This window comes from Peromyscus eremicus, chromosome 1, assembly GCF_949786415.1.
Source record: "Peromyscus eremicus chromosome 1, PerEre_H2_v1, whole genome shotgun sequence".
NCBI classification, from domain to species: Eukaryota; Metazoa; Chordata; class Mammalia; order Rodentia; family Cricetidae; genus Peromyscus; species Peromyscus eremicus.
In genome coordinates this window covers 102,845,706-102,861,006 of record NC_081416.1, presented here as the reverse complement: position 1 = coordinate 102,861,006, position 15,301 = coordinate 102,845,706, and the positions used below count along the sequence as shown (strand labels likewise).

Below are 15,301 nucleotides of genomic sequence, written 5' to 3'. Positions count from 1 at the left end.
TAAAAATAGTTGGGTTGGGCATGGTGGTACATGCCTTTAATCTCAGTACTCACAAGGCAGAGGCAGGCAGATTTCTGTGAGTTTGAGGCCAGCCTGGTCTACAAAGCAAGTTCTAGGACTGTACATAGCCAGGACTGTGTAGAGAGATCCCATCTCAAATCCACCACACCCCAAGCCAAACAAAAAAGTTGGATTAATGGGTAAAGGTTCCAAAGCATCGACTGTGGTGAGATCTTTAATGCTCTGAACTTTTTCAACCTTTGTTTTTGTATGAAGTTTCTTATACTTTCGATCTACTACATACTCCACTACTAAACATCAGTAACTAACTCTCTCTCTCTGATCTAAGCAAACTGAAGGGCAGGAACTCTGCATTAGTCTTCTGTCAATCTCCCCCAAGAACGTACACCCATGTTCAGCATGCACAGCGGAGGCTGCTGTGAAGAATGGAAAGAGAGACAGTCAAGGCGTTGTTGCTTAGTGCTTTATTCTCTGTGACTCCATCAGCAGGTGGAATGGAAGACGCCTCCTACTCTTACCCCTTGGGCAACCAAGGCATTATACTCCTTCACTGCCTGCTCTGTCTGGAGGACCCGCACATCAATGCCTTGTTTCTGGAGGTACTCCACAGTGGATGGAGGCACCTGGGAAGAAGGGGAAGAGATGAGTGAGAAGGGGAAAGGGGCCTCAGAAACTTCTTTTCCTGTCATAAGGCAAGTGCATGTTACCGAATTAGACAGAGCACCTGTCACCTCTCAGTCACCCAGTGTGTCACCACTCAAAACTTGGCAGGGAGCCCCAGTGAGTTCCAGAAAAGCTCTGAGGAGCTGGGGTTCTACTGCAGGGGTTCAGAGTGTGTGTGCATGCATGAGGCCCTGAGTTTGCTCCCCAGTCCCAGGGGAGGAAAACCAAACCACTGTTGAGTTCCCAAATGTCTCACACTCACGCTTTAGCCCTGGTGAAAAGGGAGGGGAATGCAGGACTTCGGACTCAGGCTTAGGTTGAAGCCCTTCTGGCAGTGGAATGGTGAGTAAGGAATCAAATTCAGCACGCACGTCTGTGTTTATAAATCAAGGACAGTCAAGTCAAGCTCACAGGCTTGTTAAGAGAACCGAGTTAAGGTGCAAAAAATGTCTAACATGGTGCATATCCCATGCTGTGTAAATTTCTGAAGTTTAATCAGTGCAACTTAAGTCTAAAGTCAAACTTGCCAGGTGCCAAGCCACAAGACCTTCCACTAGCTTTTAAATGTGTTGAACCTTCCAGTTTCCTCTCCTGTAAAGCAGGGCTAACAATACTTAAATCACAGGGTTTGTATGAGGATGTCATTGACACTCTATATACTCTGCAACTCAAATGTCTTCTCAGAGTGCACAGTGGAGGCTGGTATGGAGAATGGACCACTCATAAGCAACCCCCCCCCTCTCTCTCTCTCTCTCTCTCTCTCTCTCTCTCAAGATTTATTTATTATGTATACAAGTGTTCTACCTGCATGCATGCAGACAGACCAGAAGAGGGCACTAGATCTAACTACAGATGGTTGTGAGCCACCATGTAGGTGCTGGGAATTGAACGCAGGACCTCTGGAAGAGCAGCCAGTGCCCTTAACCTCTGAGCCATCTCTCCAGCCCAAGCAACCTCTTAAGGCACCATTTTGCTTACAGTATTTATCTGAAGTTACCTAGTTTTGGGTGTTTTAACTTTAAAAAAATTTATATTTATTTTATTATTTTATGTGTATGGTGTTTTGTCATGGACACTGAATGCAACCAGTGCACAGACATACATGCAGGCAAAAAGATCTCTGTGAGTTTGAGGCCAGTCTAATACACATAGTAAGTGAGTTCAAGGATAGCCAGGGCTGCACTGGGAGACCTCGACTCAAAAAGCAAACAAACAAACAAATGGGACAGCATCTTTATGACTGTATTTATGAATAATTAAAGTACTTTCTACAGCTCAGACACTGTTCCAGGTGTTGAGGACACTGAGATAAATAAACAAATGGGACAGCATCTTTATAACTGTATTTATGAATAATTAAAGTACTTTCTACAGCTCAGACACTGTTCCAGGTGTTGAAGACACTGAGATAAATAAGGTGAATGAGGTTTGGTTACCACCATCAATTGAAAAGCATGCTAGAGGGGGCTGGAGAGATGGTTCAGCCGTTAAGAGCACTTGTTCTTGCAGAGGACCCAGGTTTGAGTCCTAATACCCACGTGAAGTCTCACAAACATCTGTAACTCCCAGCCTGGCATCTGCCCTCTTTTGGCCTCCACATACAGAGTGCAAAGATGTTCATGCAGATGAAACAACTACACAGAAGATAAAAATCAATAAACCTTTTTTTAGGCACACATACTTTAATTTTTTATTTAATTTCATGTGTATGGTGTTTTGCCGGCATGTATGTCTATGCACCACATTCACACCTAGTGCTTTTGCAGACCAGAAGAGGGTATCAGATTCCCGGAGCTGCAGTTATAGATAGTTGTGAGCCATCATGTGGGTCCTCTGCGAGTATTCCTGTTGTGAGCCATTGTGTAGGTCCTCTGTAATGATCTTAAGTGCTTTGTCATTGTGTAAGTCCTCTGTATTGGTCTTAAGTGCTGAGTCATTGTGTAGGTCCTCTGTAATGGTCTTAAGTGCTGAGTCATTGTGTAGGTCCTCTGTAATGTTCTTAAGTGCTGAGTCATTGTGTAGGTCCTCTGTAATGATCTTAAGTGCTTTGTCATTATGTAAGTCCTCTGTATTGGTCTTAAGTGCTGAGTCATTGTGTAGGTCCTCTGTAATGGTCTTAAGTGCTGAGTCATTGTGTAGGTCCTCTGTAATGGTCTTAAGTGCTGAGTCATTGTGTAGGTCCTCTGTAATGTTCTTAAGTGCTGAGTCATTGTGTAGGTCCTCTGTAATGTTCTTAAGTGCTGAGTCATTGTGTAGGTCCTCTGTAATGGTCTTAAGTGCTGAGTCATCCCTTCAGGGCTGCTTCATTCTCTGCAGGTAAAGCAGCAAGCTAGGCATAGTGGTTCACGCCTCTACTTCTGGCACTTAGATGGTAAAGGCAGGAGGATCACGCAAGTTCCAGGCCAGTCAGGGATACAGAGAAAGACTCTGTCAAACACTAAACAAAAATAAAAATGATAAAGAACTGGAGATGGAGCTCAAGGTAGAGTACTTGCCTAGCATGCAAGAAACCCTAGCATGGCATAAACTGTGTGATAGTGCATACTTATAATCCTAGCATTCAGGATGTAGAGGCAAGAGGCCCAAAGGTTCAAGGACCAAATATGTGCCTCCAATGTGCCTCTTAATGGCTTTTCAGCAAACAATGGACCCCATGTTTAAGAGGGGTTCTATAAGTACATCACCTACTGACACTGTTGCTGCCCTGTGAGCACACACGTGTTCACACAGTGATAAAGAACAATGCACTGCTAAGAATGGATCTCTGCTATTGACCAACACATGACTGACTGACTGGATAACTGCAGAGCATGAGAAATTCTGGAACTGAGAATTTGTGAGAGACAGCTGAAACACAATCAGGGTTGGGCACAGACTTGGAAAGCCCCCATTCTGACAAAGTGGAGTAGTACATGCTGCTGTGGAATATCTTTCTGTAAGCTGTGAATATGTGTTCCTCTGATTGGTTGATGACATAAAGCTGCATTGGCCTATGGCAAGGCAGCTTAGAAGTAGGCAGGAAATCCAAGCAGATACACAGAGAGAAGAAAGGAGAGGAAAAGGGAGGAGAGAGAGAGAGAGAGAGAGAGAGAGAGAGGGGCCAGTCGCCGCCGCCGCCGAAGGAGAAGCAAGATGCCAACAGACCAGTAATGCCACAGCCACATGGCAACTTATAGATTAATAGAAATAGGTTAAGTTATAAGAGCTAGCTAGCAAAAAGCCTGCCATAGGCCATGCAATTGGTAATTAATCTTAAACCTCTGAATGATTATTTTATAAGCAGCTGAAGGACCACAGGGCTGGACAGGAACTCGGGACCGGGATGGGAATAGGGACGGGCAGAACCTGAGAAACCTTCCAGCTACAGTGTGCAGTCTTACTCATCCTAGGCTACTTTATTGCTCAGCAAAATGAGAAAACATGATATGTAGAGCTGAATTCCAATGAAGGAGATATCTATGAAAGCTAAGGCCCAAGGGATAAATGTCTGTCTTCAGAAATGTTGTAGACAGCAGAACCTACCTTCAAGGCCTCACTCATTCCTCTGCCTATCACAAGAGTCTGCACACCCTTCTCAGCGACCTCCTTTACATCTGCAGGCTGCACCCCAGGAGAATGCTGGATATGGAAGAGAGAGCAGAAGGTACCAATTTTTCTTTACAACAGAATTACTTTTTTAATTTTTTATTTTGCCAGGCAATGGTGGCACACCCCTTTAATTCCAGCACTTGGGAGGCAGACACAGGCAGATCTCTATGAAATCAAAGCCGGTCTGGTCTACAGAGCAGGTTCCAGGACAGCCAGGGCTATTACACAGAGAAACCCTGTCTCAAAAACAAAAACAAAAAACAAAAAGCCAAAAACAAACAAAAATAGATTTCAGTTTAGGAAACAATTAAGAATGCTGGGCCTGGGAATGTAAAGAAGCATAGAGAAGCCCTGCCCCCCAAATAAACAAATAAATAAATAATGATAAGGAAAGGTGAGCACAAAAGCCTTCATTCTCACATTACAGATAAGGAAATTGAAGCTCAGAAAAAAATATACAACTTGGTTAAGATGACCCAGCTGGCAAGTGGTAGAGCTGGGATTTGAACTCAGAGACACATCACTTCTGCTATAATGAATGCTTTTTACTGAAGCTTGAACGAATGAAACATAATGGCAAATAGAGTCGGGCTAAGCCCAGCAACTGGCCTATGTAAGTCCTATTTTTTCACAGGAAAATCTCCCTTTCTATCCCTCTCCTCTCCCTCCAATGGAGCTAAGGGCAGAGGCAGGCAGATCTCTGTGAGGTCAAGGCCAGCCTGATCTACAGAGCCAGTTGCAGGACAGCCAGAGCTACATAGTGAGACCCTGTCTCGAAAAAAAACCAAAACAATGACAACAAAAGAGCACGTGTTTCTTTTTTAGAGGAGCCAGCCTTGAGTTCCAGCACCCACATGGAGGCTCACAACTGTCTGTAACTCCAGTCCCAGGGAACCCAATGCCTTCTTCTGGTGTCTGTGGATACTGCATGCAAGGGTTTCACAGACATACATGCAGGCAAAATACCTATGCAGACTTACTAAAATAAAAATTAAATAAGAAAAGTGTTTGTGACTTAAACTTGTTTACAGGTTTTTATTTTATGTGTAAGTGTTCTGCCTATCTGAGTATCTATGTACCATGTGCACGTCTAGTGTCTGGAGGTCAGAAAGGAGTGTCAGATCCCCTAGAAATGGAGTTACAGCTATTGTGAGCCACCGTGTGGGTACTTAAACTCAAAAACAGGTCTCCTAGAAGAGAAAGAAGTGCTCTTAACTTCTGAGACATCTCTTCAGATGTAATGTTTGAAAATTATTTTAAAATTGTAAAAGGTAAAACTGGAAAAGGAACATACTCACATGATTACAACTATTGATTAAAGACTATAAAGGATTGCATCCGACGCTCTTCCTAGTCCCACACTCTGTGATCAATCCTAGATCACCCTGAACTTAATAAAAATTATTTAAAGAATTTCTTTATTTTCTGGAGCTATGACTGCAGTGAACATTTACTAGAATTACAGATCAGGATTGGAGAACTTCACCTTCCTTAAATAAATGCATTTATATGAATTATTGGGCAGTTACTTCATTTAGCAAAGACTAGAAACTGTTTTGAATAAAGCCACAATCCCCAAACTCTTAGGGCTCACGTTGTTTCATGATAGTAACTAGAAAGAGTGCTAGATAGTGCTAGAAATGCAGTGAAAGGTTGTAAGGAGTGCAGAACTATAGTCCTCTGGAGACTCGGACTAGAGCTAGCTGAAGCTGGTCAGAGTTGCTTGATCAGTGGAAGGCATGTGATGAATTCAGCTGCTGCTGCTGCTGCTGCTGTCCTGCAGGGCCCACAGTGTCTGCACTGAGCAATAAAAGATAACAGCAGGGGCCTGTGGATCCAGGCACTGGCAGTAATTACTCCTGGCTCTTGTGGAAACCTGGAATTGGAGCATCACACTGTTATCGGGGCATCTTCAACCTGCCCTCAGCTCCTGTTTGCTTCCAGATCCTCAAGGCAACCAGACACTCATTGAGCATAGCTCTGTTCTTTAGTGAGAGGCTTTTATCACCCAGCCGAGGGCTGTAAAGCTCAGTTTTTTCCTTTGGGGGAAAGCTATTAATTGTAGAACAGTGTCTTGACTGCTACCCATTAGAGCAGCCAGACAAGAGGATTTCATCCTTTGTGGCTCAGAAATTTTATGATCAAGTTGAAAAGGAAACAGGCCTAAATTAAACTTTCAAAGAATCATTTCCTTCTACCAAAATTACAGGCTTGTGAATGGATAGTAGGAGTACTATTAGCTGGCTGCACTGTGGTAAAAGCAGACTCTGTGAGGGAAGGTTCAAGATTGCTGGGATCTACATCCCCTGGAGATACTGTCTGAGGGAAGGTTCCAGATTGCTGGGATCTATCCCCTGGAGATACTGTCTGAGGGGAGATTACAGATTGCTGGGATCTATCCCCTGGAGATACTGTCTGAGGGGAGATTACAGATTGCTGGGATCTATCCCCTGGAGATACTGTCTGAGGGGAGATTACAGATTGCTGGGATCTATCCCCTGGAGATACTGTCTGAGGGAAGGTTACAGATTGCTGGGATCTACATCCCCTGGAGATACTGTCTGAGGGGAGATTACAGATTGCTGGGATCTATCCCCTGGAGATACTGTCTGAGGGGAGATTACAGATTGCTGGGATCTACATCCCCTGGAGATACTGTCTGAGGGGAGATTACAGATTGCTGGGATCTATCCCCTGGAGATACTGTCTGAGGGAAGGTTACAGATTGCTGGGATCTACATCCCCTGGAGATACTGTCTGAGGGAAGGTTACAGATTGCTGGGATCTATCCTCTAGAGATACTGTCTGAGGGGAGATTACAGATTGCTGGGATCTACATCCCCTGGAGATACTGTCTGAGGGGAGATTACAGATTGCTGGGATCTATCCCCTGGAGATACTGTCTGAGGGAAGGTTACAGATTGCTGGGATCTACATCCCCTGGAGATACTGTCTGAGGGAAGGTTACAGATTGCTGGGATCTATCCTCTAGAGATACGATACTGTCTGAGGGAAGGTTACAGATTGCTGGGATCTATCCCCTGGAGATACTGTCTGAGGGGAGATTACAGATTGCTGGGATCTACATCCCCTGGAGATACTGTCTGAGGGAAGGTTAAAGATTGCTGGACTTTATCCCCTGGAGATACTGTCTGAGGGAAGGTTCAAGATTGCTGGACTTTATCCCCTGGAGATACTGTCTGAGGGAAGGTTCAAGATTACTGGACTCTATCCCCTGGAGATACTGTCTGAGTTGTAATCTCAATGTCCCTCACCTGAATGAACAGCTTCTCTACTGATCTCTTATTCTACCAAGGCACTGGCTGCTTTTCTGCCACGGTATGCTGAAACTTCTGATAGCTGTTCTCTGCAGTGATTTTAGCCTCCCTCATTCCAGCCTTGGGCCACAGGAGCCCTGAATTTCATTTTAAACAACCCTCCCATGATCCCACTAATAAGGGGAGGCTGAAAATGGTCTTCTGTTGCATGCTTGCCCATGACCAGCACTCTCAAGAATGGGAGGTCCTGTGGGGCAGTGCATAAGATTCAGAAACAAACTGTACCAGGTCTAAATCCTGCACCTGTGATACAGGGTTGACAAGGCCCACATACAGCTTTGTTTTAAAGGCAAACTACATGTCAGGAAGGATCTGGAACTCCCAATGCCCACTTCTCATCTCAAGGTGTGTGTCTAGGTCTCTTTCCTCTCAACCAAGCCAGTAGCCTGATCTGGCCTAGAATTTTGCCCCTTAAGGACTGAATTCCCAATAACAAAAAATTAGTCATTGCCAGGAGCTGGAGGTGCGGGACGGAGAAAGTGGTATTGGCTGCTCATGGTTGTGGGAGTTCTTTTGGGGGATAATAAATATATCTTGGGATTACTATTATAGTAACTGTACAAGCTTATGAATATAATGGGAATTTTGGGTCTGTTACATTACATTGTGTAGTTTATTGGGTGTGTATGGGTGTTTTGCCTACATGTATGTCTGTGCACCATGTGATTGCCTGATGCTAGAGGAGGCCAGAAGAGTGTGTTAGACACCCTGAAACTGAAGTTACAGATGAGTTGCCATGTGAGTGCTGGGGATCGAATCCAGGTCTTCTGGAAGATTAGCCAGTATTCTTAACTGCTGAGCCATCTTTTCAGCCTTACATTATGCACTTCAAAAGGATAAGTTTAATGGTAATGAATATACTCAGCAGAGAAGAGGGAGACCTTGGCTGTTTAGGAGGTTGGAAGTTACTTGGTCAGCCTCCTGGAGTGTCAACTAATCTAATCACCAGAGTCTTACCTCAGTTCCCGTTTCTCTCCAATCCCAAGCCCGACTGCCTCCTGGCCATACTTTGCAATCCTTATAGGTTAAGGTAGAGCCTTGCACTTTCATTTGCCCCCAAGAGAGGGAAGCAATTTTAGGGGAAGCCATAGGTAACTGAGCTGAAATCTGAAATTAAAAGAAAAAGATGCTAAGTCAGCCACTAAGGAAAGTTGAAGCCACTCTAAAATTCAGAGATGAGGCCCCAGTTCTCCACATGTACCCTTCTCTAACAAGATCCTTACCCCATTGTGAATACAGGTCTTTACTGAGCACTTCTCTAAGACAGACATTATTCTTGGGATCCAGAATTGTGAAAGCATGGAGAGCAGAGATGACCATTATTCTGAAGACTCCAGAGGTAAACCTCAGGATAAAGTCTGAAAGTGTAGACTTAGCAGGGTGTGGTGGTGCATACCTTTATCCCAGCTATGGGAAGGCAGAGGTAAGTGGATCTCTGTGAGTTTGAGGCCACCCTGCTCTATAAAGTGAGTTCTAGGACAGCCAAGGCTGTTACACAGAAAAACCCTGTCTCAAAAAACAAATAAACATGGAGCTGGAGAGATGGCTCATCAGTTAAGAGCACTGGCTGCTCTTCCAGAGGTCCTGAGTTCAATTCCCAGCAACCACATGGTGGTTCACAACCATCTGTAATGAGATCTGATGCCCTCTTCTGGCATAAAGGTGTACATGCAGATTGAGCACTCATTCATAAAATAAGTAAATCTTTAAAAAAAATTAAAACAACAACAACAAAACCAACAAAAACAAAACAAAATAATAAAGTGAAAGAAAAGCTCAACACCTTGATTTTGAAAATAAAACAATTGTCTCTAGAAATAAAATTAAAGACCTATCATAAACTGCTAAGTGCTTATTCATACAAACTACTGAATTTCAGATTAATGCAGCTCCCAGGAAGTCCCCTATCCACATTCTGTAGGCATCTAAGTTCAACTAAAAGCAAATAGGCTTCCTGTGACTGTAGAGTAAGCAGCAAGTGATTGGCAAATGAGGCAGGGACCTAAATTCTCAAAGTTGGAGAGAAGGCTGGAAAGAGAGCTCAGTCAGTAAAGCGCTTGATGTGCTCGAGGACCTGAGCAAGATCACTAGCACCTTTGTAAAACCAAACAAAATCAAAAACCAGAGATGGCTCAGCGGTTAAGAGCACTGCCTGCTCTTCCTGAGGTCCTGAGTTCAATTCCCAGCAACCACATGGTGGCTCACAACCATCTGTAATGAGATCTGGTGCCCTCTTCTGGCCTGCAGACAGAACACTGTATACATAATAAATAAACATTTAAACAAAACAAAACAAAACAAAAAACCAGACATGACGGCACACACCTGTAATTCCCATGTTGGGGAGGCAGAGACAGGAGGATCCTACGGATTTGCTGGCCACTCAATCTAGCTGAATCTTCAGGTTCTAGATTCAGTGAGAAACCCTTTCTCAAAAAAATAAGGTGGAGAGCAATTGGAGGCTTTAATGCTCACATGTATAGCGTGCGCGCGCACACACACACACACACACACACACACACACACACACATATATCACACAAAAGATAAAATTCACACAAGGTGACACAGTCACAGAGGCTTGTATAAACTCTCCACATTTCCCAAGTAGACCAGAAACCATGAGCCTATATTCCAAAGACCTGGGTAGCTTAATTCACGGTAACATTACAAGATGATAATGCCTACATACATGAACAAAGAGAAGCACATGGAATAAGAGGTAAGCAGATATAAAAACCAATAAAAACAAGTGGGATTTTTAATTAATCCTTCAGTGCACACTTGGATCCATTAGTAGTACACAAAACTCTTGCCGTCTCAAGGCGTCTGAATATTGAATTAATTTATGGCTGAATACTAAACTATACAGACATAGAGGAAACCCCTAGAAAACCAGTCTTTACAGGTGGATTTCTTGGTTCAAGTCCAGCCTGGTCTGTGGAGTGAGTTCCAAGATAGCCAGGGTTACATAGAGAAACCCTGTCTCAAAACACCAAAAAAAAAAAAAAAAAGCGGGGGCAGTGGTGGAGCATGGCTTTAATCCCAGTGGGAGGCAGAGGCAGATGGACCTCTGAGTTCAAAGCCAGCCTGGTCTACATAGTGAGTTCCAAAACAGCCAGGGCTATACAGAGAAACCCTGTGTTGAAAACAAAAAACAACAAACCAACAAACATAAAAACAGCCTTAAAATAAAAACAAGATGAATCAAAATATAGGGCTGAACTGGTATTCTAGTGGCTATACACTATAGGGAATCAGAAATAATAGCTTTAGTATTATGGTTTGAATGTCTTCCAACTTTTTGTGGAGATTTAATTGTAGCAGGTATTTTGGTTTTGGGTGTACCAAAACAAGGTTTCTCTGTGTAGCCCTTGAATTCACAGAGATCCTCTGCCTCCCGAGTGCTAGGATTAAAGATGTGAGCCACCACTGTCCCAGCTAATTATAGCAGTTTTAAGCAGTTTTTTTTTTTAAAGATTTATTTATTATGTATACAATCTTCCTCCTGCATGTTGCCTGCAGGCCAGAAGAGGGCACCAGATCTCATCTATGGTTGTGAGCCAACATGTGGTTGCTGGGAATTGAACTCAGGACCTCTGGAAGAGCAGCCAGTGCTCTTAACCTCTGAGCCACCTCTCCAGCCCTTTAAGCAGTTTTTAATTTGTTCTATTATTCATTTATTTAATTTTTTTATTTTGAGACAATGTTTCTCTAGTGTGAGAAACCCTGTCCTGGAACTCTTTTGTGGACCAGGCTGGCCTAGAACTCACAGAGAACCACCTGCCTTTGCCTCCCAAAAGGAAGGGATTTGCTACCACACCAGGCTTGTTTGTTTCCAGGCAGGATCTAGGGAATCTCAACTGGCCTTGAACTCATTACGTAGCTGAGGATGACCTTTATTCTCTGATCCTCCTACCTCTACCTCCTAAGTGCTCGGATTATAGGCTTGTATGACCATATCCAGTATATTCTGTAGTGCTGGGGTTCAAACCCAAGGCTTTCTACAAGCGAGGCAATCACTCTACCCTTGTTTTTGTTTCTTTGAGATAGGATCTTATATAGTTCAGGGTAGTCTCTAACTAGAGATCCACTTGCTGGATAAGAGGTGGGGCTTCACAGAACTGATAAGGCTATAGCTATGAGAGCTCTGCCCTTGTGTGTTTCCATTTTTACTTATTTTTAAAATAAACTTTATCATAAAACTTGCATATGAATAAAACATCACACACCAAAATTCTAGTGTACTGTTATTGCGGGAGTAAGTTGTTCCTGTAAGAAAGTTCCTTACAAAAGGAGGAGTTTGACCTCTTTTTATTTTTTAAATTTTATTTTTGTGTACAATCGTGCCTGTGAGCTTGTTTGCACATGAAGAGCGTGGATGCCCACGGGGGCCAGATGAGGCTGTTGGATCCCTGGGGGCTGGAGTATGGGCAATTGTGAGCTGTCCTAGGTGAGTGCCGGAAACTGAACTTAGGTCTTGTAGAAGAACAGCAGTTGCTCTTAACCGCTGAGCCACCTCTGCCCCAACCCTCTTTTCTTGCCTTCTCCTTGCTCTCCTACATATAATGGATAACCACAAATGATGCAGCAAGAAAGCCCTTTCTAGGGCTGCTTCTTCATCCTGGGCTTTACAGCTTCCAGAACTGTAAGAAATACACTTCTGTCCAGTTATAATGCCTAGCCTCAGGTCATCTATTATCACAGGATAAAACAGGTTACATCACTTAGTATAATCAAATGACCGAACACCTAAAACTTTCAAGACTTCCCTTATTATCTAAAATGTCCAGTTTTCAACAAAATATTATGACATTAAAAAAAAACAAAAAGTGTAAACACCCTCAGTCAAGTAATTGTACCTGAGTGTCCTCAGATTTGTGATTCCAAATTTAATAAAAGTATGATGACAATGATTCAGTTGACACATAATCTCAATAAAGTGACACTGTGACCAAGCATTAAGTGGGTATTCTAGCACTGTTATGGTTCTGATGTGGTTGGTTTGTGCCGGCTGTCAGTGACAAGCCCAGATGAACGGAGGCCTTTCAGAGGGAATTAATGCCAGCAGCTCTAATGGCTGAGTGAGAAAAGAGCACCAGCAATTCCAGCCTCCAGACCTGAGTTTGATGCCTGGAACCCATAAAGAAAAGAACTGACTCCTGAAGTTGTTCTGACTTCCTCATACGTGCCATGGCACATGCCCCCGTTCACACACAGTGACTAAGAAACGGGACACGATGGCTCGGGGAGGAAAGGTACCACCACCAAACCGCTGGCCGAGTTCTAGCTCCAGGACCTTTACGGTAGAAGAGAATTGACCCTGAAAGCTGACCTCTCATCTCCACACATCCACCTCCCAACCCAAACAGATACTAAAAGTAATAAACTGAGAAATACGAAGTTGTTTTCAGAGCCCCACATATCCTTTTATTTAGAATATTCTATTACTTTATTATGTTTGAGACCAGTGTTATTTGTCAAAAACTATGAAAAAGGGGATCAATGTCTTTGTCATGAGATTGGTAAGTTTTCAAGAGTGTAGGTTACTATAAAGTAGGTCAGCTTCTGCCAGGCAGCGGTGGCGCACGCCTTTAATCCTAGCACTCAGGAGGCAGAGCCAGGTGGATCTCTGTGAGTTCAAGGCCAGCCTGGTCTACAGAGCGAGATCCAGGACAGGCACCAAAACTACACGGAGAAACCTTGTCTCGAAAAAACAAAAACAAAAAAGTAGGTCAGCTTCTTCTCTCCCTTTTTGGCACATGCTAGATTCCAGTTCTGCTCTCACGCCATATATAAACATCATGGGGTGCTCACTAGGAACTGAGCAGTTGCTAAGCACACATGCAGAGGTCAGGGAACAAGTTGTGAGATTGGGTGCTCCCTTTCACCATGTGGGTTCTGGGGACTGAACTCAGTCCTCAGGCTTGCCCACGAGTCATCTCACCAGCCCCAAGTAAGCTTCGTTATAACTACCCGGTCTCATGAATTCTGTTATAACAACAGCATACAGATCAAGACAAACAGTAAATGCAGCCAATAGGGGTTTGTAATGGTCAGGGTCCTCCAGAAAAAATAGAAGTAGGAGATTACATATATATTAAGTTTATAGTATTTATTTATATTTTTGGTTTTTCAAGACAAGGTTTCTCTGTGTAACAGTCCTGGCTGTTCTGGAACTTGCTCTGTAGACCAGGCTAGCTTCAAACTCACAGAGCTCTACCTACTTCTACCTCTCAAGTGCTGGGACTAAAGGCATGCGCCATCAAGCCCAGCCAAGATTTCTTTTTTGTAGTCAGGGTCTCAAGTAGCTCAGGATGGCTTCAAACTCACTGTGTAGCCAATGATGGCCTGGAGCTTCTGATTCTCCTGCTTCCACTTCTCTAGCGCTGGGATTACAAGTGTGTGCCTCCATCACCACCCTTGGGGTGTTATATTAACGGTTGAAGGAAATGGCTCACACAATAGAAGGGGTTGGCAAATCCAAAACAAGGAGAATATGCTGGTTGGTTGTAACGTCTAGGGGAAGACTGGTTGCAGTGTCAAGGACTCATTTCTTCTTCATCAAGAAAACATTAGTTTCCTTTTAGGCTTTTCTTATTGGATCATCCTAATTGGATGAGGCCCACTCAGAGAACCAAGGACAATCTTACTTAAGTCAAGGAATCGTGGGTGTTAGCTACATCTACAAAGTAACTTCATAGCAACACCTGTGGTGGTCTCTGACCAGGTAACTGGACACCAGACCACACTGAAGTGTGAAGTCAACATAAAGCAAACGATCCCAATTCATTCTTTTTTACAAGAGGAACATCCGGTTTGTTTACTGTCCTACTGCAGCTCTCTCTCGTGTGTTACTAGGCTGTATAACCTGCACTTTCTGTAACCATGCAGACGGGAATAAGAGTTTGAATGAGTAAAATTAAAATGGCCATTGTTAACTGCGGAAAATCACAGGACAGCCAGAGTAGGTATAGAGAAGACAGTCAAAGACCTTCTCCCCTTATTTGTATTCATTTTAGAATCCATGAGTGTTGAGCTCTCTCCTTGACTTAGCCAACCTTGCAAGAGAGAAACTGGTATGTTTATCTTTGGCCACCCTGAGGCTGAACAACTTCTACATTCCTGAGATGTTCAGTCATGATACCATTACAGGCAAATTTCTCTTTTAAATTGTGGATTTCTTTTTGTCATAAAAACCAGTAATGCCCTGAACAGCAGCCAGTCAGTGTCTTCCTACAGTTGAGTAGACTTTTGTATGAATATAACCCTTAGTCCCAGCTGAGAGTAAGTCTTCACCACCAGGTACATCAGCAAAGTTGAAATACAGGAGGTTCTGGAGCTACTAGTGTGTAGATGGTAAGCAGTTAAAATTCTTGTGGAGACCACCCAGATGGCCTTGTCAGGAGGCCACAGCGAGGAGAAATGACAATAAGTGAGGAGGAGCTGTTTCACTCCATGTTTGGACTCTGCTGGGGCATGGGCCCATGATCCATTCTTTGTCAATGTCCCACTTCTCTCTGCTAAAAGTACATAACCTTCAGTAAAGACAACTGCAAAGCCATACTTTTACTCAATACCATTTAACTACTAATGCAATTTTGCTACTTCCATTTCTAAACAGTCATTACAAAATACGTAACTGAGTACTGTGCAAGGAAGACAAATTTAAAACACACGACTCCTGTTTT

General features: G+C 43.5%; 1 protein-coding gene across 7 annotated transcripts in view; it reads right to left on the bottom strand.

Moving 5' to 3' along the window:
- Positions 1–470: 470 nt before the first annotated feature.
- Positions 471–15,301, bottom strand: part of Aamdc (adipogenesis associated Mth938 domain containing) — a 32,775-nt gene continuing 17,944 nt past the window's right edge. For 5 of the 7 annotated variants that reach the window (XM_059271058.1, XM_059271076.1, XM_059271035.1 and 2 more), the window contains 3 exons: positions 8,568–8,717; positions 4,207–4,302; positions 471–644 (listed from right to left, as the gene is read on the bottom strand). In XM_059271058.1, coding sequence (XP_059127041.1) covers positions 504–644; positions 4,207–4,302; positions 8,568–8,699 — 369 coding nt within the window. In that variant the 5' untranslated portion in view covers positions 8,700–8,717 and the 3' untranslated portion in view covers positions 471–503. Of the gene's footprint in view, positions 645–946; positions 1,058–4,206; positions 4,303–8,567; positions 8,718–15,301 lie in introns of all 7 variants that reach the window. The other 2 variants (XM_059271066.1, XM_059271084.1) reach the window with 2 other exon arrangements.